A 27,209-nucleotide genomic window follows, 5' to 3' on the forward strand; every position below is an offset into this window, starting at 1 on the left:
CATATCTCTCTGCTCTATCACTTCCTCCCATTGGTAGTGTATTTTAGCACCTGCCTCTCCCACTAGATTATAAACACTCTGAGAGCAGGTTAACTACCCCGTTCTACTGTCCCAAGCACTGAGTACAGAGCTCGACACTCAGGCGCTCAAATACTTTTGATGTCAATCAGTGGTATTTATTGAGCACTTACTGTGTGCAGAGTACTGTACTAAATGATTGGGAGTGTACAATATAACAGAGTCGGTAGAAATGTTCCCTGCCCATAATGAACATACAGTCTAGCGGAGGAGACAGACATTGATGTAAATAAATTACGGATAAGTGCTTTGGGCTGAGGGAGGAGTGATTATTCACTCATTCAATTGTATTTATTGAGCGCTTACTGTGTGCAGAGCACTGTACTAAGTGCTTGGAAAGTACCATTAGGCAACAAATAGAGACAACCCTACCCAGCAACGAGCTCACGGTCTAGAAGGGGGAGACAGACATCAAAACAAGTAAACAGGCATCAACAGCATCAATATAAAATAGAATTATAGATATATATGCATCATTAATAAATAGAATAATAAATATGTACATATATACACATGTGCTGCGGGGAGGGGGGTAGAGCAGGTGGAGGGAGTTGGGGAGATGGGGAGGAGGAGCAGAGGAAAAGGGGGGCTTAGTCCGAGAAGGCCTCCGACAGGCCTTAGTCCGACAGGAGGTGACTTTCAGTAGGGCTTTGAAGGGGGGAAGTGTGCTAGTTTGGCGGATGTGAAGAGGGAGGGCGTTCCGGGCCAGAGGTAGGGCGTGGGCCGGGGTCGACGGCGGGACAGGCGAGAACGAGACCCAGTGGGAAGGTGAGCGGCAGAGGGGGGGAGTGTGCCGGCTGGGCTGGAGAAGGAGAGAAGCGAGGTGAGGTAGGAGGGGGAATTAAAGGAAGCAAATCAGGCTGGTGCAGAAGGGAGTGGGAGATGAGGAAATGAAGGTTTAGTCAGGGAAGCTCTCTTGGAAAAGGTGTGCCTTCATTGAGGCTTTGGGTTGGGGAGAGTAACTGTCTGTTGGCATGGTTACTTGGTTGTGTTGCCCTCTCCCCTTCCACCTTTTGGAGGTCAGGTAGGTCCCAGTTAATAGCACATTGGGTGCTAGGCTGCGCTGCCCTCCTCGCCTCTAGACTGTCCCCTCTCCAGTCCTTCAGTCACTCTGCTGCCTCGATCATTTTTCTAAAACAACATTCTGTTCACGTCTCCCCAGTCCTCAGAAACCTCCAGTGGTGCCTATCTACCTCTCCATCAAACAGAAACTCCTTACCGTTGGTTTTAAAACAGTCAGCTCACCCCTAGCTATCTTCTCTGATCTCCTACTACAACCCAGGCCATGTGCTGCACTCCTCCAACCCCAACCTACTCTCTGTACCTTGATCTCATTTCTCTCGCCACTAACCCTTTGCCCACTTCTTCCCTGAGGCCTGGAACTCCCGCCCTCTTCAGACCACCTCCCCCCATTCTCCCCACCTTCAAAGCCTTATTACAGTCATATCTCCCCCGAGAGGCCTTCCCCAGTTGAGCTCTCATTTCCCCTTCTCCCTTCTGTGTCACCTGGGCAGTTGAATCAGTGCCCTTTAACGCCCTTGCTATTCACCCACCCTCAGCCCCCTAGCACTCATGTACCTGTCTGAAATCTTACTTGCGTGTCCGTCTCCCCCTCCAGACTGTAAGCTCCTGGTGGGCAGTGAATGTGTCTCCCAACTCCGCTAAATTCTCCCAAATGCTTAGTAATAATAGCTGTGGTATTTCTTCAGCGCTTACTGTATAATAACGATGGTATTTGTGAAGCACTTACTGTGCGCAGAGCACGTATATGCCAGGCACTGTACTAAGCGTGGGGGTGGTTACGGGCAAATTGAGTCGGACATGGTCCCTGTCCTACGTGGGTCTCCCAGTCTCCCCATTTTTCAGATGAGGTAACTGAGGCCCAGAGAAGTGAAGTGACTCGCCCAAGGTCACACAGCCGACACGTGGCAGAGGTGGGATTAGAACCTATGTATGGTGCTGTGCACACTCTAAGCACCCAATAAATACCATTGATCCAGTGAGTCCGGGGTCTTCAGTCTTGACTCGAATTGTACTTTCCAAGCATTTAGTACAGTGCTCTGCAAACAGTAAGCGCCCAATAAGTACAATGGAATGAGTGAATAAGGCGCCGGAACCTTAGCTCCTGTCTTCTACCACCAGGTAGTAGAGTTTGAGTTTGTCAGGCCAGAGGGACAAGCTGACGCTTGAGGGGCTGTCAGTTGAAGCCCAGGAGAAGGAATTCCAGTCAGAGATCTACAATCATATGCCCCGTGAAGCAGCACGGCCTAATGGATAGAGCAAGGGCCTGACAGTCAGAGGACCTTCGTTCTAATCCCGGCTCCACCCCTTGTCTGCTGTGTGACTTTGGGCAAGTCACTTCACTTCTCTGTGCCTGTTATCTCATCTGGGAAATGAGGATTAAGACTGTGAGCCCCGTGTGGGCAACCCAATTATGTTGCAGCTGACCCAACAGTGCTTAAATATAACGCCCGGTACATAATGAATGCTTAGCAAGTACTATAAAACCAGTTTGTTTTTAATGGTATTTAAGCGCTTACTCTATGCCGGGCACTGTACTAAGCACTGGCATAGACAGAAGCTAATCAGATTGGACACAGTCCATGTCCCACAGGGAGCTCACAGTCCTACTCCCCATAAAAAAGAAAATCAAAATAATTTTTTCAGCCCTTCACTTCCCATGGACATCTAAGACCCGGCTCGTTTCCACATTGTTAGGGCATTTGAAACTGGGGGTAAGGGGAAATACGTTCAGTTCTTCCACGATGTAGATTCTGAGCTCGTTGTGGGCAGGGATTGTCACTCTTTATTGGTGTATTGTTTTCCCAAACGCTTAGTGCTCTGCACACAGTAAGCACTCAATAAATACAATTGAATGAATCAGTGAGTGAATGTGTTTAGCTGTGAGTTTTGGATAGGACACCGCTGGGGCATTAGCGAATGTTATTCCGGGAGCACGCCTCAGTCCGGGCATATCACGACGCGGTATCAAAAGAAACGGCGTCGCACACTCTTTCAGCCCGAGTCTTCCTTAATGCGGCGCCCGACGGGAACGTGATCCCCGGGTTCTCGGAGAACTAAGCGTGCTCGGCTCTACTTCCGTCCAAGCCAACGATCCTGGTTTCCGAGCTGAGTTGTCGGGACCCTTTTCCCAGGTCACGGCTCCCTCCCGGAGGCTCTCTAACACAATTAAGGCCTCGCAGGGCAGCATTCCCTGGCATAAAATCTGAGCCCACTCTCCAAGCCGCCCATCCAGTGGGTTTAGCTGCCACGCACCCTCCACTGTGGAGAGGGCGGAGTCCTTCCTGTCCAGCTGGGGAGTCCGGCTGGGGTTCCCGTTTGTTCTGGGCAGCCAGGCGTGCCTTAGTAACCTCCGTGCCCCGAGCTCCGGGGGCTACACATCTGTTGTTTACTCACCCCATGTGCTTGGGCAATGGTGTGGCAAGGCAGAGGAGGAAGATGTGAAATTGAAGGAAGTAGATTTCAGTCCCTAGGAGAGGGACTTTGGGGGTAAGAGGTTATCAAACACCAGCTGTGCTGCGGTTTGGAGGAGAGGAAATTCTGCAAGAACAGAACCCAGAGAAGACTTTCATGTTGAAGAGAGGTCTGGGTTGCATCAGTGTTTTCGGGGGTTGTTTGTTTTTTGTAAATGCAAAAGCAAGGGAGCAGAGCTGCTTTGAAACCTGTCGAGATCAGTGTATTTCCCTGTGAATAATGGACACCTTTTTTCATTTCTCAATCTTCTGTGTCTTTCTAGGCAAAAGAAACTGGAAAAAGTGATGGAAGAAGAAGGCTTAAAGGATGAAGAGGTAACCGCTGCAGCAACATCATGCTCTGAAACCAATTTTTTTCTATGGTATTTAAGTGCTTACTGTGTGCCAGGCACTGTACTAAACACTGGAGTAGATAGAAGCTAATTAGATTGGACACAGTCCGTGTCCCCCAGGGAGCTCACAGTCTTACTCCCCATTTTACAGAAGAGGTAACAGAGGCGTAGAGAAGAGTAGAGAAGCAGCATGGCTCAGTGGAAAGAACCCGGGCTTGGGAGTCAGAGGTCATGGGTTCGTATCCCGGCTCTGCCACTTGTCAGCTGTATGACTGTGGGCAAGTCACTTCACTTCTCGGTGCCTCAGTGACCTCATCTGTAAAATGGGGATTAACTGTGAGCCTCACGTGGGACAACCTGATTACCCTGTATCTCCCCCAGCGCTTAGAACAGTGATCTGCACATAGTGCTTAAATACTAACATTATCATTATTACTAGTGAAGTGACTCGCCCAAAATCAGACAGCAGACGAGTGGGGGAGCTGGGATTAGGATCCGGGTCCAGAGAGGAGCAGAAACAATTGGGCAGTGAGAATATGTGTCCCTTCTGATTAGAGCCCGGGCCTGGGCATCAGAAAGGCCTGGGTTCTCATCCTGGCTCCGCTACTTCCCATTTCACAGTTGAGGTAAGTGAGGCACCGAGAAGCTGATAGACTAGCGTAAGGTCACCCAGCCAAGTGGCAGAGCCGGGATTAGAGCCCAGGTCCTGCCGACTCCCAGGCCCGTGCTCTATCCAGTAGGCCACGCTGCCTCTCGTTCTTTGCCACCTTGTGGCTTTGGGGGTGGTCTCAAGCAGAGCAGGCGGGAGGGGAAGGGGCCGGGGCGGCCACGGCGAGACACCGTTTAAATACAGAAGTCACACGGACCAGGTTCTCCCCGGGCCTCGCCAGATTGGGCGGCATCTCAGGGTCTGGGACCATGGGTTTGGGGTGGCAGAAATCAAGGGCATGGGGCAAATGTGGAGGCGGAGGATTAAAAGAGCCACAGGTAGAACTGAGGAAGTAGGGAAGGGTGGTGGGTTTACCAGGACAGCAGGTGGGTATTTGAAATTAAGTAATTAAAAAAAACTTATTTGGAAATCTATTTTTTTTAAATAGATTACATAATTTAAGTTTTTTTTTAAGCAGGGTCACTTGCAATCTTTCTTTTTTAAAAATAAAACTCCGTCTTTACAGTCACCCCGTTGCCTCATCTCAAGACATAATAGAGACAGAGAAGGCCACCAAAATGAATGGAGCGCGTTTCCTAAGAGGAAATATGAATATATTAGGCTGAGGGAGACCTGATGAGTGTCTAAAATTTGGAATGGTGGGGGTGGGACATTATTGTTCACTAAATCCTAAACCACCGGGACTGAGGAAAACGATTGAGGCTTGTAAGTGGTATGTTCAAGACTAACAAAAGGAGGAAATTCTTGACACATCAGGTGCAGGAGGTTAGCATTTGGAATTCACTGCCACAGGAAACTGTGCAGGCAGAAAATATGAGTAGGTTCAAGAAAAGAAAGGATTAGATTCATTCGTGGACATTAGAACCGTGATGGATCTGTTTTTGAAGAAAAGTTAGTGTTAGACGGTATACCCAGTTCTGGACTGCAGGGATTACATTTCTTGCAGAGCCCCGCTTTAAGGAAAGCTCACATTCCCTCTAGACTGTGAGCTTGTGCGCAGGGATGTGTCTGTTGCTATATTGTACTTTCCCAAGTGCTTAGTACAGTGCTTTGCACACAGTAAGCCCTCAATAAATCCGATCGAATGAATGAATATTCACTCTGACGTGGGGTCACAAATATACGATCGTTTCTTCTGCCACTGCGCCATACTGTGTTCAGACAGACACGTGTGTCAGGAGGGCATCCCCTAATTGTTCCATCGCGTTCTAGCCGAGGCACATGGTAAAATCATGCGTTGTGGCAGGACAGCTCTAACCAAGCTCAGACATCCTTGGGTGGAACCGTTGGCAGCAGAATTCCACCTGTCTGATCCACTGTGGCTTGTACGATGACAATAATTGTGGTATTTAAGTGCTTACTCGCTACCAGGCGCTCTATTAAGCACTGGGGTGGATACAAGCAGATGGGGTTGGACACAGGCCCTATCCCACATGTGGCTCCCAGTCTCAATCCCCATTTTCCAGATGAGGTCACTGAGGCCCCGAGAAGTGAAGTCACTTGCCCGAGGTCACACAGCAGACACCTGGCTGAGCCAGGATTAGATCCCATAACCTTCCGACTCCCAGGCCCTTGCTGTGTACACTCTGCCATGCTCTTATGGGACTCTATAAGGAGTAGTTCAGAGAAATAACTAAGTCTTCTAGGCGTAGCCAGTGAGGCAGTCGTATTTATTGAGTGCTCACTGCAGAGCACTGTACTAAGCGCTTGGAAGAGTACAGTATAACATTATACAGATACATTCCCTGTCTACAACAAGTTTACAGTCCAGAGGATGAGTAGAGTCAGGAAAGCTGGAGAGATTTGATGCAGCTTGTAAAATATATAAAGAAAGCCAGGTCATCTTTAAATATGTATTATTTCATCTCAGTGAGGATGTGTGTTTTCACTCCTACGTGCGCATCAGGAATTTTTGATCAGTTGACACCCTTCCTGTTGTTCCTCCTGGGAAGAAAGGGGCTAGGAGAAAGCTGATTTGGGGAGGAGTTGTAGTGGGGTTGGAGAAAAGTCTTGGTTTCCTAAAGCTGGGTCGAATCTCAGCCCCCGGGGTTAGGGGAGAAGCCGGGGAACCGTGCTTGGCCAGGGAACTGGGTGGAGGGTGACGGTTCCACAGTCCTCATAGCCTGGTCTTTGGCGAGGCTTCCCGCCTCTCCCTCCCTATTCTCCCATGGATCTGCTCTCTCTGACCACTTCTCCTTCTGCCCTTCAACATCTGGCACTGGTATCCGGGGCAAGAAATAGGTAAAATAAAACCTCACCCTCTTTGCCATCAGTCAGCGGCATTTATCGATTACTTACTGTGCGCAGAGCACTGTACTGGGTGCTTGGGAGAGATCAGTAGAATAGGTAGACCCGGCCCCTGAGATCATGAGGGGTTTAGAGACTAGAGGGGAAGATGGACATGAAAATGCAGTTTTTCAGTGTTTTGGCAAGTCTGTTTTCACAAGGAAAGTGAAATCAGAGCAGTGGCCAGTCCCATGCCAATTAGAACGGGGGGAATCTAGGAGTAAGGGAATGGGAAGATGTGGAGAAATAACCCACCCATTAATTATCCAGTTCCCTTAGAATGCGGGGGCTACAAATGAGGAAAGCACAGGTGGCCCTTCCCCCCACGTTTGCCACAGTGGGCAGACAGCTCTTTTCCCTTCCTAGATTGTGAGCCCTGTGAGGGACAGGTACTGTGGCTAGCCTGATTAATCTGCATCTTCCTCAGCGCATAGAACATTGCCTGGGAGTCAGAAGGTCATAATAATAATAATAATAATAATAATGGTATTTGTTAAGCACTTACTGTGTACCAGGCACTGTTCTAAGCGCTGGGGTAGATACAAGGTAATCAGGTGTCTCGTGTAGGGCTCACATTTTAATCCCCATTTTACACATGAGGGAACTGAGGCACAGAGAAGTTAAGTGACTTGCCTAAAGGCACTCGGTTGACAAGTGGCGCAGCCTGGATTAGAACCCATGACCTCTGACTCCCAAGCCCGGGCTCTTTCCACTGAGCCATGCTGCTTCTCATGAAGGTAATGGGTTCTAATCCCAGCTCCACCATTTGTCTGCTTTGTGACCTTCGGCAAGTCACTTCATTTCTCCTGCCTCAATTACCTCACCAGGAAAATGGGGATTGAGACTGAGTCCCACATGGGATGGGGACTGTGCCCAACCCGATTTTCTTGTATCCACCCCAGTGCTTAGTACGGTACCTGGCACGTAGTAAGCGCTTAACAAATACCTCGATTATTATTATTGCTATTTTTGCACCCATTTCTTCCCATTTTGCACTGGAACTTATCCAGCCAGATGTGCCTTGTTAGGTGACCCCAAATTCTACCATCATGTTCATGCCTAGTGAAAACCTGCATTGTGGCAGAACTACTCTGTGTATTTGGTTTGGTCACAACCAGTTTTGGAGTACAGAGTCTGAGGATGATTAAAGGATGATTAAAGGCCTGAAAAATTGAAAAGGAGGAAACATTAAAAGAACTGGAGAAGCAGCATAGCCCAGTGGATAGAGCCCGGGCCTGAGAGGCAGAAGGACCTGGGTTCTAATCCCCGATCTGCCGCTTGGCTGCTCTGTGACCTTGTAGGCCTCAGTTCCCTCATGTGTAAAATGGGGATTAAGAGAGTGAGCCCCATGTGGGACAGGGACTGTGTCCAACTGGATTAACTCGTATCTATCCTGACTACTTGTTTTGTTTTCTGTCTCCCCCTTTTAGTCTGTGAGCCCGTTTTTGGGCCGGGATTGTCTCCATCTGTTGCCGAATTGTACACTCCAAGCACTTAGTACAGTATTCTGCACACAGTAAGCGCTCCATAAATACGATTGAATGAATGAATCCCAGTGTTCAGAACAGTGCTTGACATTTAGTAAGCACCATAATTATTATTTATTTGATTTATCTACCCCAGTGCTTAGTACAGTGCTCGGCACAAAGTAAGCGCTTAACAAATATCATTAAAAATGAAAAGATTGGAACCCAGGTCCTCTGCTCTTTCCAGTAGGCCAAACTGCTTCACGATGAGGATAAGGATCATAATTCCTAGCTCTGTTTTTCTTTCCCAAGTGCTTAGCTCAGTGCTCTGTACCAGTTTGGTGGTGGGATTGGGGGTACACATGGCTGCTGGAACACCCCTCCCTTTTCACCCCAAAAAGCCCAGCTCTAGTGGCACAGATCTTTCAAAAAACTAGAGAAAGCCTGGTCCTAACTGTGGTATTTCTTCAGTGCTTACTAGGTACCAAGCACTGTACTGAGTGCTGAGATAGATTCTCTATTAAACATTATTGGATACAGTCCCTGTCTCACATGGGGCTCACGGTCTAAAGGGGAGGGAGACAGGTATTGTCGAATCCCCATTTTACAGATGAGGAAACTAAGGCTCAGAGAAGTTAAGTGACTTGCCTCTAAGGTCACATAAAGGACGAGTGGCGGAGCCGGGATTAGAACCCTCAGGTCTCCCGGTTTCCAGTCCTGTGCTCTTTTCACTAACCACCCTGCTTCCTGGTCCCACTAAGACTCCCTCACCGCAGGCTTCTCCTGGCCCTAAGCCTACGAGAGGGAAAGCTGAGGCTCCACAGTCCTGCCATCTTCATTGGTCAGAAAACAGTTGGTACCTTTGCAGAATTCAGTAAATAATTTTGATTTCTTTTCCTCCCTCTCCCCCCATTTAAATCATTAGAAGCGACTCCGGAGATCTGCACACGCCCGCAAGGAAACTGAGTTTCTTCGTTTAAAGAGAACGAGGCTGGGCCTGGAAGATTTTGAATCTCTAAAAGTAATAGGCAGAGGAGCCTTTGGAGAGGTAAAACGCACCGTAGCGCTGGATCAAATCCAGTCAGCTCTCTTAGTGCCTGGGGGGCCGTGCTCCCGAAGCACCTAACATTATCGCTCTTTTGCCCTGACCACATTCATGTGGGCAAGACTTTTTCTTCCCACATCTTCACGCCGATTCCAGACGTGACGCTTGAAGAACGTTCCCCTAATTCCTCAATACGGTTTTATCCACTTTGGCGGGGTGGGGGAGCGTGAAAACACGGAACTGGCCGAACGGGAGCCGATCCCTATCCCACCCATGACTTTATAGCTCCAAATCGACACCAGACACGAGGGTGGGGCCCAGTGTCTGACATGGATTAGAGGTCTGTGGTTTGGGAGGAAATGACAGCAGTGGCAGAGGATGAGAAGTAAACTGACCAGACTAGGTAGACACCCCCGCCCACCCCCCCAAAAACAGCCTCAATGATTTTGACAGTGTTGACTTTCAAGGGCAGTAGGCATTTTTTCTAAAAACCAAAGCCACTGCTCTCGAGACGCTGTCGCCAGTACATGACCGAAGAAGGACGTCGGGTGGTTGTCTACAGGTAAGAAGCCTCCAGCTCATCTTGGTCCGGGCTGCCCGACGTCTCTGAACAAGTGATTCTTACGAGGTGGTTAGGCTGGGGTAACCCACAGCCCTTGCCCACGAGTCAAGGGGCTCTGACCAATCTGCCTCGTGGCTTTCTTCCCCTGGAATGGGCTTGGAAGGCTTTTGGGAGAGTGGGAGAAGCCAGGGAGAGACCGTCACGGCCAAATCGTTACATCCTGGTCTCTCATGGGCCCTCCTGCCTCCCCTCCCTTGAGCCAGCTCTTTCTGGTCTTTTCCACACCGTCGCGCGCTCTTCGGGTTACCTTCTATTAGTCCTTTTTAATCAGGAAACCTCCCTTTTGCCACAGCGTCAGCCTTCCGGTTAAGAACAACAACCCGGCTTGTGGTTCCGTATTTCCAACGGTGTATTTTTTCTCATTGAACCCGATAGGTGCGGCTCGTTCAGAAGAAAGATACGGGGCACGTGTACGCGATGAAAATTCTACGCAAAGCAGACATGCTTGAAAAAGAGCAGGTAAAGAGAACCCCTAGCTGACTTTAGGTTCAGGATGTAAGGGATCGGGTTTGTTCTGACCGTCCCGCCTTGGTTCAAGATATCTGAAGTGATGTCACTTTCAGCTTGGTGGAAAATTCCAATGCCTGAAGTATTTTTCTTGAGCTCTTTCTTGGTTACATGTATATTTTGTGAGTGCGTGTGTGAATGTGTGGGTTTTTTTTTTTTTTTGAATGAATAATCCTTCCCAGGGACTGCCAGGTTTTTAAAATAAAAGTAATTTTCAGGATTTTAAGTGTGAATTTTTGTAAAAGTGATCCACACTTGCTCTTCTTTTGAACTGCTGATTGGTCCCTGCAATTTGCAGTTTTAACGTGGAGCTAGAAACTCAGAACCTAAGTGGAGCGGAGGCAGGAAAACGGCCCGGAAAAGGGGGAATAGGACACCGGCCATGTTAGGTGGGGTCCCTAACATCAGATCTTCCAGGCACTCATTCCTCGGCCCCATGGGATTAAATCCTCAGGTGGCTGGTGATGATGATGATGGTATTTGTTAAGCGCTTACTATGTGCCGGCACTGTACTAAGCGCTGGAAGCGCTCTCACATTAATTAGTTCATTTTCAACCCTTACAACAACCGTGTGAGATAGGGACACAAGGCAGGTATTATTATCCCCATTTTACAGATGGGGAAACTGAGGTACAAGGCAGTTAAGTGACTCGCGCACGGTCACACAGCAGACAAATAGAACAGCCCAAACTAGAACCTGGGTCCTCCACCTTCTAGACTGGCATCCTGCCGCTTCAAATGCCCCCATTTGTGTGTAGAGAAGCAGCATGGCCTAGTGGATAGAGCATGGGCCTGGGAGTCAGAGGATGTGGGTTCTAATCCTGGCTCCGCCACTTGTCTGCTGTGTGTGACCTTGGGCAAGCCACTTAATTTCTCTGGGCCTCAGTTCCCTCGTCTGTAAAGTGGGGATGAAGAGTTTGAACCCTATGTGGGACAGGGACTGTGGCCAATCCAATTTGCTCGGAACCACCCCTGGGCTTAGTACAGTGCCTGGCACGTAGCACTTAACAAATAGCACAAGTATTATTATTGCTTAAAGATTGAAATGGGGGCCCCGCCTGCTTGGCGATCTCACTTTGGAGGTGTCTGAGTTGTTTAACAACGCAGGCGAATTAGTTCTTCAGGGCAACAGAGGCCTCTCTGTTCTGAATTAATCCAGGGTGCGAGCCCATCTCTTCCCCGTCGCCTGCAGTGGAACCCCTCTCGGGGCTAGGTTGGGGCAGCGCAGAGTCCTGGAAGTGTTTCTGCCTGGAAGTTCCTGGAACGTCCACGATAATGGCCAGGAGTTTCCAGCCCTTCCTGCTTCTGCCGCTCAGAGGTGGCGGGAGCTGAGGGGCAGTCAGTCAGTCAGTGGCATTTATTGAGCACTTACTATGCGCAGAGCATTGTACTAAGCATTTGGGAGAATCCAGTACAACAGAATTGTCAAGCAGGGAATCTGAGTGTTCAGTGCTTTGGTCTCTTTAGGGGGAAAAGCAGACCCAATCCCCTGGTCTTTATGCCCAGGATGATGGAGGCCAAGGGTCCTCAAAGATATATTGTCATTATAGAAGTTGGATATAAGCTCCTCTAGAGGATTATGGCTTTCAGAAAGTGGGATACCCGATATGGGGTAATGTTTATTATTTATGTTCAAATACAGTTGAAGAAAACCTCAGGCCCCAACAGGTGTTTCTCTAGGTGAGTTTGGTCATTACACAAGGCCAAGGGCAGAGTCCTTTGTCTAGGGTGGAGGACCCAACTCAAGCCCTCTTTTCCATATATCTTTTCTAAAAGATCGGTCCCCTTTTCTAAAAGATCGGGGAGAGGAGACAGGTGGAAGACGAAGACTCGAAGCAGCAAGGCCTGGTGAATAGAGCATGGACCCTGGGAGTCAGAAGGTCATGGGTTCTAATTCCGGCTCTGCCACTTCTCTGCTGGGTGAACTTGGGCAAGTCATTTCACTTCTCTGTGCCTCAGTTCCCTCGTCTGTAACATGGGGATTAAGACTGTGAGCCCGAAGTAGGACAGGGACTCTGTCCAAGCCGCCGTGCTTGCATTCCTCCCAGTGTTTAGTACGGTGCCTGGCACACAGTAAGCGCTTCATTCATCCATTCAGTCGTATTTATTGAGCGCTTACTGTGTGCAGAGCACTCTACTAAATGCTTGGAAAGTATAGTTCAGCCCCAGATAGCGACAGTCCCTACCCAACAACAGGCTCACAGTCTAGAAGTGCTTAACAGACACCACAGTTATTGCAAATATCACCATTACTCGAAGCCAAGAGTGACCGAGAATTGTAAAGTGGAGAACCCGGCCCCACCTTCTCCGTATATCTTTTCTAATAGACTGGACCCCATCACCCAGAACAGGGTAACGGTGAGGGAGAGACATAGGCAGAAAACGAAGACTCGAAGTCAGGACTGACTGAGAAGTGAAATGACCAAAGTCACAAAGAGGAACACCTTTTGGGGCTTGAGGTTTTCTTCCATCTGTATTTGAATATAAATAATGATCATTACCCCATATCAAGTATCCCACTTTCTGAAAGCCACAATCCCCTAGATGGACTTCTATTCAATTTCTACAGTGGCAGATATGTCCTTAACAAGAAGTGGTCTGCGTATTCCCAGAGTCCAGGATAAAATAGGTGGCTGAGGGGCAGTTTTCTCAGTCAGTAGTATTTGCTGAGCATTTACTGTTTGTGGACTCCTGAACTAAGCAGGTGGGAGAGTGTGCAGTTGAGGTAGAAAGCTCAGCGTGGCCTAAGGAGCAGCGTGCCCTAGTGCATAGAGCACGGGCCTGGGAGTCAAAAGGATCTGGCTTTTAATCCCGGCTCCGCCACGTGTCTGCAGTGTGACCTTGGGAAAGTCACTTCACTTCTCTAGGCCTCAGTTCCCTCATCTGTAAAATGGAAATTAAGTCTGTGAGCTCTATATGAGACAGGCACTGTGCCCAACCTGATTATCTTGTATCTGCCCTAGATCTTCGAACAGTGCCTGGTGCATAGTAAGCACTTGAATACCACAGTTATTATTATAACGATCTAGAGGAGGGAGATGATCACAAAATAGTTTACAGATTGGAGGAAAAAAGAATCAATCAATGGCACTTATTGAGAGCTTACTATGTGCAGAGCACTGTAGTAAAGGGTTTGGGAGAGTATAAGACAAAAAGAGAATGCGGAGATGGGTGTGTTGGTAAGTGCTTAAATAGCATAACAGTAACGTTAGTTGATATGTTCATAAATATTCACATAGCTCCTCTGTTTCCCATTCTTTCAGTTTAGCACTAGGAAGGACTCACTTGTTCCCAGTTGTAGGAGCTGTTTTTTGCAAGAGGGAAAATAAACACTGCTGAATTTTGCCTCTGGAGACTTTCCTCTGAGCTGGGGGGATAGGAATATCCAGAGAATAATGCCCCAGGCCCCCCTACCAAACCCTCTCCAGGTAGATTATCCTCATTTAGTTCAGTGCTGTGTGCACAGTAAGCTCTCAGTAAGTACTAATGACTGATGGATTAATTCAGCACTTCCTGGCTCCTGAAAGTGCACGTTCTAGATAACTTTGCAGGTGATAGGGGAGAGGAATCCTGATTTCTACTGGACCCGGATGATAAATTCCATTTAGATGTGCTCAAAAGGTAAATCCGCTGTGGTCCCCTTTATCTGAGAGAAGATTGTGTGGCCTAGTGGAAAGAGCTTGGGCTTGGGATTCAGAGGACGTGGGTTCTCATCCTAGCTCTGCCACTTGTCTGCTGTGTGACCTTAGGCAAGCCACTTAATTTCTCTGTGCCTCAGTTACCTCATCTGTGAAATGGGGATTAAGACTGTGAGCCCCATGTGGGACAACCTGATTACCTTGTATTTACCCCAGCGTTTAGAACAGTGCTTGGCACATAGTAAAAGAACAAATGCCGTTATTATTATTATTATTGTTATTGTTTTGGTGCCCAATGTCAGTTTGGATCTTGTTCAAAATATACTCAGGATGGTGTCAGAGCCAAAGGGAAGGGATTGTCTCTGTTGCCGAATTGTACATTCCAAGCGCTTAGTAGAGTGCTCTGCACATCGTAAAATAATAGTAATAGTAAATACTATTGAATGAAGAGAAAAAAAAAAGTGTGTGGTATGTGTGTATTTGTATAAACACTCTGTTTTTTTTGGTTTTTTTTTTTTTTTTTGAGGAGCTGGTGCTCCAGTCAGCCCTTGATGATGATGGTATTGTTAAACACTTACTATGTGCCAAGCACTGTTCTAAGCACTGAGGTAGATACAAGGTAATCAGGTTGTCCCACGGGCTCACAGTCTCAAACCCCATTTTACAGATGGGGTTACTGAGGCCCAGAGAAGTGAGGTGACTTGCTCAAGGTCACACAGTAGACAAGTGACAGAAATGGGATTAGATCCCACCTCTGACTCCCAAGCCTGTGCTCTTGCCACTAGGCCATGCTGCTTCTCACTCCTTCTCTTTGTTAGTGCTGTTTTTTTGGTTGGTTTTTTTTTTTTGACATTGCCATTTGCTTCAAACCCACCCATGTGTGTTTGTGTGCGTGTGTTTGGGGGGGGTGTTCACGCCTCTCATCCCCCACGTCTTTCCAACCCTTGCCGATTTCCAAGACTAATGCGATGTTCCCCTTTTTGGTTTGAGAGGTTTTGACCGCTTTGAGCGGAAGCCCCGATGTCTGAAAGAGTCGGTACCATAGCGTGGGTGAATCCTCAGAACTGCTTGAATTGTTTGAACAAAAATGCATCTAATGAAGCCAAGCAAAGCCTGTGATTAATCCAATGCGTATACCTCCAGGTCGGCCACATTCGTGCGGAGCGGGACATTCTAGTGGAGGCAGACAGTTTGTGGGTTGTGAAAATGTTCTATAGTTTTCAGGATAAGCTAAACCTCTACCTAATCATGGAGTTCCTGCCCGGAGGTAATTACTTGATGACAAAACGGTCTTTTTCCTTTTTGTTCTATGGCTGTTTTCTCTCTCATCGATAATTAACCCCCCTTTCTAACCTCTAATTATACTTACCAAACTTTCTCTCTACTCTGCCCTTTTTTTTTTTAGGTTCATAAAGCAGGCTGATAAACCCATCCCTTCATGTCGGGGTGCTCTTTAACAGCATTAGTGCCATAAAAAAGTAACTTTTTTCATTGGGGCTCCTGATTTTAAGATTTGCGTCTTATTACTTTTTTTTTCTTTTTCTTTTCTTTTTCCATCCCTGTAGAATGGGGAGGTGGGGGCCAGGGGTCACTAATCATTAGGTCCAGATGGTTCATTCATTCAATCATATTTATTGAGCACTTACTGTGTGCAAACCACTGTACTGAGCGCTTGCAAGAGCACAGTACAAGAGCAGAGAGACACAGTTCCTGTCCATTAATGAGTTGACAAAACCCCAAGGGATAATGCTGAGGTTACAGGCCTCTTTTGAGTTCGTCTAGCTTGGCAGGCAACCAACCAACCAACCAATCAATAGTATTTATTGAGCGCTTACTCTATGCAGAACATTGTACTGAGTGCCTGGGAGAGTACAGTGCAACAGAATTAGCAGACACGTTCCCTGCCGTGATGAGCTTTCAACATTCATAATCCAACATAAATGGCGAACCTAGTCAGCCTCTTCAAGAGCAAAGGCAGCATTTCACCGATAGCCTTTTTGAGCAAACATTAAAATTTCAGTAACTTTATGAGGGGAAAAAGAAAAGATAATTTTTGGAAGGTTAGAGCAATATCGACCTTCCTTGAATTGAACGCCTCTGCCTCAACCAAGTGCCATTTTCATTAGCGGCTTAACCTGTTTTAAGAAAATGTCGCATATTTTCAAAGGGCTTGGGGAAAAAAAATCCACCAAACCAAGGCCCTCGCACTTGGATCGGTCCTCTTTATTCCCCGCACTGTCAGCTCCACGGCACTTATGTCCATATCTGTAATTTATTGTATTGTCTATCTCTCAGCACCCACCCACCTCCCAGCATCACATGCGGGAGCTGTGCCTTCAATGATAATAATAATAACCTGTCATATTGAAGTGCTTATTGTGTGCCAAGCACTATACTAAGCATTGGGGTAGATTCAACATAATCAGGTCCCACGTGGGGTTCACAATCTAAGCAGGAGGGAGAACGGGGATTGAATCCCCACTTTGCAGGTGAGGGAACTGAGGCCCAGTGCGGTGCCTTGCCCAAGGTCACCCAGCAGGTAAGCGGCGGAGCCAGGCCCAGGTCCTCTGCCTCTCAGGCCCGTGCCCTTTCCACTTGGCCACACTGCCCTCGGTTGCATTCCTCCCCCCGAGAGGCCCTGATTCCGACCTTCAGATCAGCGGGTGAGACAGACCCCCGCTGCCTCCCTCGACTTGTGGTAACCACAATGCCTCCACATAAACGGTGCGGGGAAGCGGAGCCACCACTTACCTACTGGGCGCCTAAGGAGCTTGCTGGTGTTTGGTGTGTTTCCAGCACTACCACCTCCCCCTCCCCGTCATAGCAAAGCAGCATGGCCTAGTGGATAGAGCCCAGGCCTGGAAGTCAGAAGGTCATGGGTTGTAATCCCGGCTCCGCCCCTTGTCTGCTGTGTGACCTTGGGCAAGTCACTTCACTTCTCTGGACCTCAGTTTCCTCATTTATAAAATGGGGACTGAGACTGCGCGAGCCCCACGGGGGACTGGGTCCAGCTCAATTTACTCATATCCACTCCAGCTCTTAGTACAGTGCCTGGCACGTAATAAGTGCTTAACAAATACCAGAGTTATTATTAATATTATATATCACATATTAATAAAAAAGAAAAGACCCTGGTGTATGAAGATGGCTATTTTCCCCTCAAATATAAAACCCAATCATTATAAACACAATAGTAGTAATAATATTGATTTGGCTCCTACAAGGTGTGATGCCCTCTACTAAGCACTTGAGAAGTTCAGAATAATGAAATGACACATTTCCTGCCCATGAGGGGTTCGCATTAGGGAACAGTGTGGCCTAGTGGATAGAGTGGATCCCAGTAGATGGAGCACGGGCCTGGGATTCAGAAGGACCTAGGTTCTAATTCCAGCTCCACTTCTTGTCTGCCGTATGACCCTGGGCTAGTCACTTCACTTCTCTGTCCCTCGGTTACCTCATCTGTAAAATGGGGATTAAGACTGTGAGCCCAATGTGGGATAGAGACTGTGGCCAACCTGCTTAGCTTATATCTACCCCAGCGCTGAGGATAGTGCTCGACACATAGTAAGCGCTTAACAAATACCATCATCACTATTATTATTATTATTGCATTCTAATGGGGAGATATGTATAAAAGTATTAGTCAGTCGTATTTATTGAGCACTTACTGTGGGTAGAGCACAGTATTAAGTGCTTGGGAGACTACATTATAACAATATTACAGGCACATTCCCTGCCCACAGTGAGCTTACTTAGGGGAGTAGTCAATGCCGAACACCTAAGACAGCATGATCGCTTCAATCAGATCTGGGATTTCTTTGTATCTCCATCTCTCTCTCTCTGTCTCGCTCTCTTGCTCGCTCACTCTCGTTTTCTCTCGCTCTCTGTCTCTCTCGCTTTTCTCATTGAAGTGCCGTATTACAGTGATATTTGTATAACTTGCTACTGATTACCAGTTCCGAACCCAGAGTCGTGATCGAATCTTTGGTACTGTTGGGATAAAACAGAAATAACCAGACATTTCCTTCTCAGAAGGTTAAGGATGATCCCACTTGGCTATTCTAGAATATTAACATTGTGCTGAAATTATCTGCAGTACAATGGCACACAGCGTAAAAGGATCGTTTATGAAATTAAAACAAACACGCAGCTGGAGAGGAGCTGGGGAAAGGTTATCCCCTGTGCTTCTAGAAGCAGAGTTATTTTGTTATTTCCATGTGGAGTTTGTTATTGCTCTTTTCTAATTTTGTGCTGACTAACACTTCTCTGCATAAGTCAAGTTCATTGGATGGTGTGCTGGTGTTGCAATGTGAACAGAGGGAACTGGAAAGAGTTTCTCTAAAAAATCAAAAGTCATTCACCCATTGGCAAAGTAGCTTTTCTGTAACATCCTGAGTGGAGCACATTTTACAGCCCCTCTTTTTTTAACTCGCGCTGTGAAATCAGACCCCAGCTGAGCGGGCAGAGCGACTAGCTTGAATGCCAAAGTTGCTTTCATGTTGTGGCTGTGGATTTTTGGTTTAACTTGGATGCCACCTCCCAATTTCCCTAACGAATGGCAGTGAGAACAAATGTTTGGCACCCAAAAATCCAGCTGGCCATTCTAGGACCTCCATGCGTCTGCAGTGAGGAAGAAGAGATGGGGTTGGGGGGAGCCCAGGCCCCAACATCTTATTCATTTGATTTTGGGGGTGGCTCTTTGTTTTTGTTTTTTTCCCCAGGTGACATGATGACTTTATTGATGAAGAAAGACACCCTGACAGAAGAGGAGACTCAGTTTTATATAGCGGAGACGGTGTTAGCTATCGACTCGATTCATCAACTCGGGTTTATCCACCGAGACATCAAGCCAGATAACCTGCTCTTGGATAGCAAGGTATCTGTAGTCACCCACCGGGAGCCTAGGTGGCTCTGGGTTCTGGAGCGTTAGTAGTATGTATTCTAGACTGTAAGCTTGTTGCGGGCAAGTCAGTCGGCCAGTCGTGTTTATTGAGCGCTTATTCTGTGCAAAGCACCCTACTAAGCGCTTGGGAGAGCACAACAATAAACCGACACATTCCCTGCCCACACGAACTTAGTCTGGGGGGGAGACTGACATTAGTATAAATTCATAAATTACAGGTATAATAATAATTATGGTTTTTAAGCACTTACTATGTGCCAGGCACTGTTTCTAAGCGCTGGGGTAGATACAAAGTAATCAGGTTGTCCCACGTGGGGCTCACAGTCCCAATCCCCATTTTACAGATGAGGGAACTGAGGCACAGAAAAGTGAAGTGGCTTGCCCGAAGTCACACAGGTGACAAGTGGTACATAAGTGCTGTGGGACTGGGAAGGGGGATGAATAAAGGGAGCAAATCAGGATGGCAAAGAAGGGAGTGGGAGAAGAGGAAAGGAGGGCTTAGAAGAGGTCTCTTGAAGGAAATGTGCCTTCAATAAGACTTTGAAGCAGGGGGGAGTAACATGGTGGGGGGGAGCAAAACATGTTTTTACCAACTCTGTTGTATTACACTCTCCCAAGTGCTTAGTACAGAGGTCTGCCCACAGAAAGCGCCAACTTCATTTCATTTATTCATTTAATCGTATTTATTGAGCACCTACTGTACGCAGAACATTGTACTAAGTGCTTGGAAAATACAATTCAGCAGTAAAAAGAGAGACAATAAATACCAGTGATGATGATTTTTTCAGTGCCTACTGTTTGCAGAGCACTCTACTAGCCAAGGGAGAGACTACACAGGTAGGAATTAGGGTCCTGGCCGTTTGTCCTATAGGAATTAAGATGGGCACAAGACAGATGGGCCTGGGGTTTTTCCCTTCTCTTGTTGGGGAGACCCTCTGGTCCCGAGGGGTTTGGAGGTGGTGGTTGATGGGAAAAGGTGCCAGGGCAATAAGAACGTGGCTGACCTTGGGCAGAAGTAACCTAGCAGGTTCATCTGGAAATCATCGAAGGAAGATGTTCACACAGCTAACAAGCAGCCAGCCAGATGTATTCTGTGTTAGAACCGGATAGGGGATCATACTACAGGAGAAGTTGAGAAGCAGATGGAAGGTCAGCCGGGTTCCTCCCGTTTCCGGAAGAGAGGAAGTTGGTTGGTTGGCTGATGGGGGCCCAGAGCAAACAGTACCTGATATCGTTCTCCTCTCCCTCCATTCTGGGTTTCCTCTGGCGTGATTTTTCGGCTTCCACACGTAGGTGCCAGTTGTGTATTTTGAGTGTGATGGTGATGGTGGACCGGGATGAGGTCTTCAGGGGGAAACCCAGGGTTGGGATTGAGAATGGCAGGTTGGGTTCAGAGAGCAAACGGGTCAAAACCGATTGACCCCCTCTAGACCGTAAACTTGTTGTGGCCGGGGAATGTGTCCGTTTACTGTTATATTGTACTGTCCTAAGTGCTTAGTAGTACAGTGCTTGGTACACAGTGAATGCTCAATAAATATGATTGACTAACTGATTGGATGGGGCGGGGCAGCAGGAGCACTCAGCCCTGCTTGAAAGCTTTCATTAATAATAATGATTTTGGTGGTATTTAAGTGCTTACTATGTGTCAAGCACTGTTCTAAGCACTGGAGTAGATACAAGCTAATCTGGTTGGAACAGTCCCTGTCCCACATGGGACTCCCAGTCACAAACCCCATTTTACAGATGAGGTAACTGAGGCCCAGAAAAGTGAAGTGACTTGCCCAAGGTCACACAGCAGATAGGTGGCAGAGCGGGATTAGATCCCAGGTTCTTCTGACTAGCAGGTAGCTGTCCCTGGGGGGTGCCTGACCTAAGGCTCTGGCCCATCTCTTCCCTCAGGTGGGGTTGGGGTGGGATCACGGCGGATGTTCCTGCCTGAAGCTCCCCTTGGGACTGGGAGACCAGAAACAGGAGGGATCAGTCATTCAACCAGTGGTATTTAGTGAGGGCTTACTGTGTGCAGAGCACCGTACTAAGCACTCCGGTGAGTTGAGTACCATAGAGTTGGTAGATACTCTCCCTGTTTTCAAGGAGTTTCAAGTCTAGACTTTCTAGACTTTGTAGTTTCTAGACTTTCAAGTCTAGTAGGGGATGTTAAATTACAGATAGAAAAAGTGGCAGAATTTAGGATGCATGCATAAGTGCTTTGGAGATGCAGGCTGTCTAACCTGGAGATGAGCAAGAAGGTCTTCAAAACCCTTGTGAAAACACCCATCCTCCAGGAAGCCTGTGTATATTGGTAATTTATTTATTTAGTCTATATTAATGTCTGTCTCCCCCTCTAGACTATAAGCTCGTTGTGGACAGGAATGTGTGTTATATTCATTCATTCAATAGTATTTATTGAGCGCTACTATGTGCAGACCACTGTACTAAGCGCTTGGATTGTACAGTTCGGCAACAGATAAACAGTCCCTGCCCATTGACGGGCTCACAGTCTAATCGGGGGAGACGGACAAAAACAAGACAACTTAATCACGATAAATAGAATCAAGGGGATGTTATATTGTACTCTCCCAAGTTCTTAGGACAGTGCTTTGCACACAGTAAGTGCTCAATGAATGCAATTGAATGAATGAATGAATCAGGGACCTTGAGTCACAGAGGTGGCATGAAACTCCAGTGGTTTTCAGTTAAACAGCTTTAATGAAGCTAGAATTGGGGAAGACAGTTAAGCAACCTCCTGGCAGACTCGTGGTCCGTCTGCCCTTGGATGGCCCGAGAGTTGCCAGGCTACAGAAATCAAACAATCAGTTGTATTTATTGAGCCCTTACTAAGTGCAGAGACCTGTGAGCTTGGGAGAGTACAGTGCCACGGAGTTAACAGACACATTCCCTGCACACAATGAGCTAGAGGAAGAGACAGTGGTGGTGAGATCCCGTCTGGGTTTAGAACCACCCGGAGCCTGCCCAGAAAGATTTTCTTGGCTGGTTGCTCTTGGGCCCATCTAGACTTTTCCCCACAACCTTAAGGGAAAAGGTTTGCTTTGGCAAGCAGATCCTCATCCACCGGGAGGGTTCCAGATGCACCGACACCCCCCTCTTCCAGCCTTTTAGAACAGAGTAGTGAGCAGAAGAGGGGGTCAGGCACCCAGCAGAATTATTAGTAACAGAGTGTAGTACCGCGACACCCTGGTTTGGGTCATGTCCGGCTGGCTTTTCTGGAGATGAAGCAGGTGGGACAGGGTGACTGGGCAACCCTGAGAGTCCCCCCACTCTCTTTCCCCTGACCCTTCTGCTCCCAATAAAAGTAATCGTAATGATGGTATTGGTTAAGTGCTTACTGTGTGTCAAGCCTTGTTCTAAACTCTGGGGCTCTGGGGATTAAACAAGTTAATCCAGTCCGTGTTCCACATGGGGCTCACAGTCCTAATCTCCATTTTACAGATGAGGTAACTGAGACCCGGAGAAATGAAGTAACTTGCCCATATGTATATATTTATTACTCTATTAGTGATGTGTATATGTAATTCTATTTATTTTGATGCCTGCTTGTTTTGTTGTCTGTCTCCCCCTTTCTAGACTGTGAGCCCATTGTTGGGTAGGGATTGTCTCTGTTGTTGAATTGTCCTTTCCAAGTGCTTAGTACAGTGCTCTGCACACAGTAAGCGCTCAGTAAATACGATTGAATAAATGAGTGAATGAAGTGGCGGAGCCAGGATAAGAACCCAGGTCCTTCTGACTCCCAGGCCTGTGCTCTATCCACTAGGCCGCACTGCCTCTCTAAAACCCCCAGTGATTTCTTCGCCCAGATTCCTGGCCCTTGAGTCACGTATCCAAGAGGATCACAGTGGCAAGGTCCAGCTGTGGGCAAGATGTCACTTTGGGCCCAGGATCTCCCGGGGGCGGGGTGGTTGGAGGGGCAGGGCCGGCCGGGCAGGAGCCGTGGGGTGGGACATCATCTGCTCTCAGTCCAGTCCGTCCCTCTCCTTACCTTGTCCGTTCTCTTCCCACACAGGGCCACGTGAAGCTTTCCGACTTCGGCCTCTGCACGGGCCTGAAGAAGGCGCATAGGACTGAATTTTATAGGAACCTAAACCACAGCCTCCCCAGTGACTTCAGTAAGCCGCATCCGTCTTCCCCACCCTAAGGGCCGTCCAACCAATTACCGGCTGATGGCCGTGGGGGGAGAGCGAAAATGGGGGTTTGGGCAGGGGTGGCCGGTGAGGGCAAGAGCCCCTCTGCCAGGGGCGGCAGCTCTGAGAGGCCCCTCCCCAGCTCGTTAGCCCGGTGGGTGGTTCCCCGCCCCACCATGCTGGGCCATGCTCAGGTGGGGACTTCCTGTCACCACTGCCTCGGGATCTGGGAATAAGCGGGAGGAAAGGCACCCCGGGCAGCCGAGCTGCCAGGGCTCCCCGGGTGCCGAAGCCGCCTCGGAAGTCAGCGGGGAGAGAGACCCCGCGGGGTGTGGAAAAGGCCGTCTCTGCCTTCTGCCCAACCCCATTTTTCCCCCCACTTAGCTTTCCAGAACATGAATTCCAAAAGGAAAGCGGAGACGTGGAAAAGAAACCGACGCCAGCTAGTGAGTAGCCTCCGTGGTCGGAAGTCAGAGCCGGCCGGATCATTGTGGGGATCCCGCCGGCCGGCCCTTTGGGGACATGAGCCCATCAGGGTCACAGATGCCGGTCTGAACCTACTGCAGCTGCACGTGGAGTGTTTGGTTGGGTCGGGGGGAGCGGGTTGTGGGAGTGTATGTGTGTGTCTGTGTGTGCCTTTGTGAGTCTGTTTGTGCGTCTGTGCCTTTGTGTGAGCGTGTGTGTGCGTGAGCACTTTTTCCTGCCTAATGAGTGGGTTCTAAATGTGATCTGTTTGGGTATTTGTGAACGTCTAATAAGAGTTCTAAGTGTGTGTGTGTGTTGTGTGCATGCGTGCGTCTGCCTAACGTGCCCTAAATGTGATGATGTTAATGATTGTGGTGATGTTAAAATGCTTCCTACGGGCCAAACACTGCACTAAGAACTGGGGTAGATTCAAGATAATCAGGTCCCACATGAGGCCCACAGTCCAAGTAAAGAGGGAGAACAGATATCGCATCCCCATTTTGCAGATGAGGGAACTGAGGTACAGAGACGTGAAGTGACTTGTCCCAGGTCACACAGCAGGTACGAGGTGGAGCCAGGATTAGAACCTAGGACTTCTGCCAGGCCCATGCTCTTTCCGCTAGACCACCCTGCTGCGATCTGTTGGCGGTACGTGTATTTAATTATTTATGCACAGCACTGTTCTTCGTCCCCAGATCGGTGAATCTTGCCCTCAGTGCATAAACACTCATATTGGGTAGGCCTCTGCACTGGGATTGGATTTTAGCAAATTTTAAAACTTCTATTGGATTCCATCAGTCAGATTAATGGTCTGGGAGCAGGGGACGCTCTTAGAAGTCCCACGGCTCTTCTCATTTTCTCAGTTCACATTTGCCTTTAAGCGGCCGGCCGTCTTTCGGAAGCTAAAGTGCTTCTGGAGTTAGACATTTGCAAGATGTGGTTGCCTCTGGGGACTGCTAATGGTCAATCTGTGCCTGTGAGTAGTTCGGGATAGTATCTGATGAGAGTAGGGTTCTGCCCCACCCAGACTTGGGGGATGGTGCCAAGGCATTTTGATACCCTGAGTGGGTTCGTAAAGATACAGGCCGCCCCAGGGATATCCAGTGAACAGAGATCTTACCTCTGCAACATCATGGTCAGTTTTGCATCTCTGTCCTGTTTGGGTTTTCAACACCAGACCAAAGAGAAACCAGTAATATTTAAGCGTGTTTGGTGGATAGAGTCACTTGCCTGCTGTGTGATCTCGGGCAAGTCACTTTAGTTCTCCACCGCTTGTCTACTGTGGGACCTCGGGCGAATCACTTAACTTCTCTGTGCCTCGGTTACCTCATCTGTAAAATGGGGATTGAGACTGTGAGCCCCATGTGGAACAACCTGATTACCATTTTTCTACTCCAGTGCTTAGAACAGTGCTTGGAACATAGGCGCTTAACAAATACCATTATTAGTAGGGAAGCAGGGGCTGCCAGCCCTTGGGCAGGGCTCTCCTGCGTAAAGTAGGAGAAGCCCGTTGTGGCTAGTGGGCACTGACCAGGGTCCCTTCCACCCCTTTCCTGGCAGCTGCCCATTCCAAGCAGCCTTCTGAATCGGGAGCAGGCTCTCAGTGGGCATTCTGGGGGCTCTGATGCCAGGGCTCGAGTGATCGGGTCTCCCCAGGGCCCCTCCTGATCCTCAAGGCGCATGTACAAAATTCAGTGCCAGCGGCGTGCGGGTCAGGCCGGGGAGCGTGCCCAAGTTGACCTGCCTCCTTGCCGTCCCAGGCCTTCTCCACGGTCGGCACCCCAGACTACATCGCCCCCGAGGTCTTCATGCAGACGGGCTACAACAAGCTGTGCGACTGGTGGTCCCTCGGGGTCATCATGTACGAGATGCTCATCGGTACGTGGCGCGGGCAGCCGCCGGCCGCGGGAAGGTGGGGGGCCCCCGGGAGGCGGGCTGGGGACACGGGCTCGCGGTAGTCCTGCCCTCGGTCTCGGGGCCCATCCCGACCCACTGTGTTCCAGGTTACCCACCCTTCTGCTCTGAGACCCCCCAAGAGACCTACAAGAAAGTGATGAACTGGAAGGAGACTCTGACCTTCCCTCCGGAGGTGCCCATCTCGGAAAAAGCCAAGGACCTAATTCTGAGGTGCCTATGGGAGGAAACCACCCGGGTCTTCCTTGCTCCTGTGACCCGCTTCGGTCCCCAGCTCACTCTGGGACAGCACCCGTTGAGGCAGGGTCACCCCCTCCGGCTCCCAAGACTACACTGATGAGGCTCCTCTCCTTCCTAGGTTCTGCTGTGAGTGGGAACACCGGATCGGAGCCCCCGGAGTAGAGGAGATCAAGAGTAACCTTTTCTTCGAAGGCGTCGACTGGGAGCATATCAGGTCAGCGACGGAAGGCCGGGCGGGGCGAAAAACAGCGGGCCGTAGGCACCGGGGGCTCTGGCGTTCACACATCTCCGTCAGGGGAACGGTTCCGGGAGATCCCACCTAAGAATTTGAAGTCTCCAGGAAGCGGGGAGAGGCAGGGATTACTCATAGTTTGGGGAAGTGGGCCCTAAGAGGTTAGTAATAAGAAGAATAATTGTGGTATTTAAGTGCTTACTCTAATAATAATAATTATGGTATTTGTTAAGCACTTAGCATGTGCCACGCACTTTTTTAAGCACGGGGGTAGATACAAGGTCATTAGGTTGTCTCAGTTTTCATCTCCGTTTTGCAGATGAGGTCTCTGAGGCACAGAGAAGTTAATGTCCCAAGCACTATATTAAGTGCTGGAGTGGATACAGGCAAATCGGATTGGACACAGTCCTTGTCCCAAGTGGAGCTCACAGTCTCGATCCCCATTTTCCAGATGAGGTAACTGAGGTCCAGAGAATTGAAATGACTTGCCCAAGGTCACCCAGCAGACGTGAGGCGGAGCCGGGATTAGAACCCATGACCTTCTGACTCCCAGGCCTGGGCTCTATCCGCTACACCATGTTAAGTAACAGCCCCAAAGGTCCCACAGGTAGTCCGAGGTAAAGCTGGGGCCGAAGCCCGGTCTCCCCATCTCCCAGCCGTAGACGTTGTCCAGGCACCCCCGGGGCCCTTTTCCCAGTCAGCCAGGGACCGCTGGGAAAGGACCAGCGTGATATCAGCTGACTCTGATCCGCGTGAGCTCCGAGAATTGTGACACCCCCGTCTCCCCTCCCTGGCCTTTTGTTCTCGGCAGAGAGCGACCCGCCGCCATATCCATCGAGATCAAGAGCATCGACGACACCTCCAACTTTGATGAATTTCCAGAATCTGATATCCTCAAGCCGACAGGTGAGCCCGGCTCTCCCTCCCTGGGTTTCTCCCACTTTTGGGGTGGGCCTGGCCCGGCCCGGGAGGTTGGCTTCCGCTGCCCTCGGCGAGTCTGGTTTTCCCCGGTAGCGGCGAGCGGCCAGCTGGCCCGGGGCACGGTCTGTGGCGGCCTCCGGCAGGGGATTCCCCGGCCTGCCCTGTGGCTCGGAGGGAGGCCTGGAGAGGGAGTCCTGAAAAGGAGGTCGGGACCGAGCCGAGGAGGGAGTCGGGAAGTTCAGAGGTGCCAGAGGGCAGAG

General features: G+C 49.0%; 1 protein-coding gene across 3 annotated transcripts in view; it reads left to right on the plus strand.

The window, feature by feature from the left end:
• Nucleotides 1-27,209, plus strand: part of STK38 (serine/threonine kinase 38) — a 50,479-nt gene that overhangs the window by 20,725 nt on the left and 2,545 nt on the right. For all 3 annotated transcript variants that reach the window (XM_029069312.2, XM_029069313.1, XM_039912549.1), the window contains 11 exons: nucleotides 3,836-3,887; nucleotides 9,252-9,374; nucleotides 10,369-10,452; nucleotides 15,282-15,405; nucleotides 18,860-19,014; nucleotides 23,060-23,162; nucleotides 23,562-23,623; nucleotides 25,403-25,520; nucleotides 25,646-25,769; nucleotides 25,915-26,010; nucleotides 26,840-26,934. In XM_029069312.2, the coding sequence (XP_028925145.1) occupies nucleotides 3,836-3,887; nucleotides 9,252-9,374; nucleotides 10,369-10,452; nucleotides 15,282-15,405; nucleotides 18,860-19,014; nucleotides 23,060-23,162; nucleotides 23,562-23,623; nucleotides 25,403-25,520; nucleotides 25,646-25,769; nucleotides 25,915-26,010; nucleotides 26,840-26,934 (1,136 nt within the window). The remainder of the gene's footprint in view (nucleotides 1-3,835; nucleotides 3,888-9,251; nucleotides 9,375-10,368; nucleotides 10,453-15,281; nucleotides 15,406-18,859; nucleotides 19,015-23,059; nucleotides 23,163-23,561; nucleotides 23,624-25,402; nucleotides 25,521-25,645; nucleotides 25,770-25,914; nucleotides 26,011-26,839; nucleotides 26,935-27,209) is intronic.

Source organism: Ornithorhynchus anatinus, chromosome 7 (genome assembly GCF_004115215.2).
Source record: "Ornithorhynchus anatinus isolate Pmale09 chromosome 7, mOrnAna1.pri.v4, whole genome shotgun sequence".
NCBI lineage: Eukaryota > Metazoa > Chordata > Mammalia > Monotremata > Ornithorhynchidae > Ornithorhynchus > Ornithorhynchus anatinus.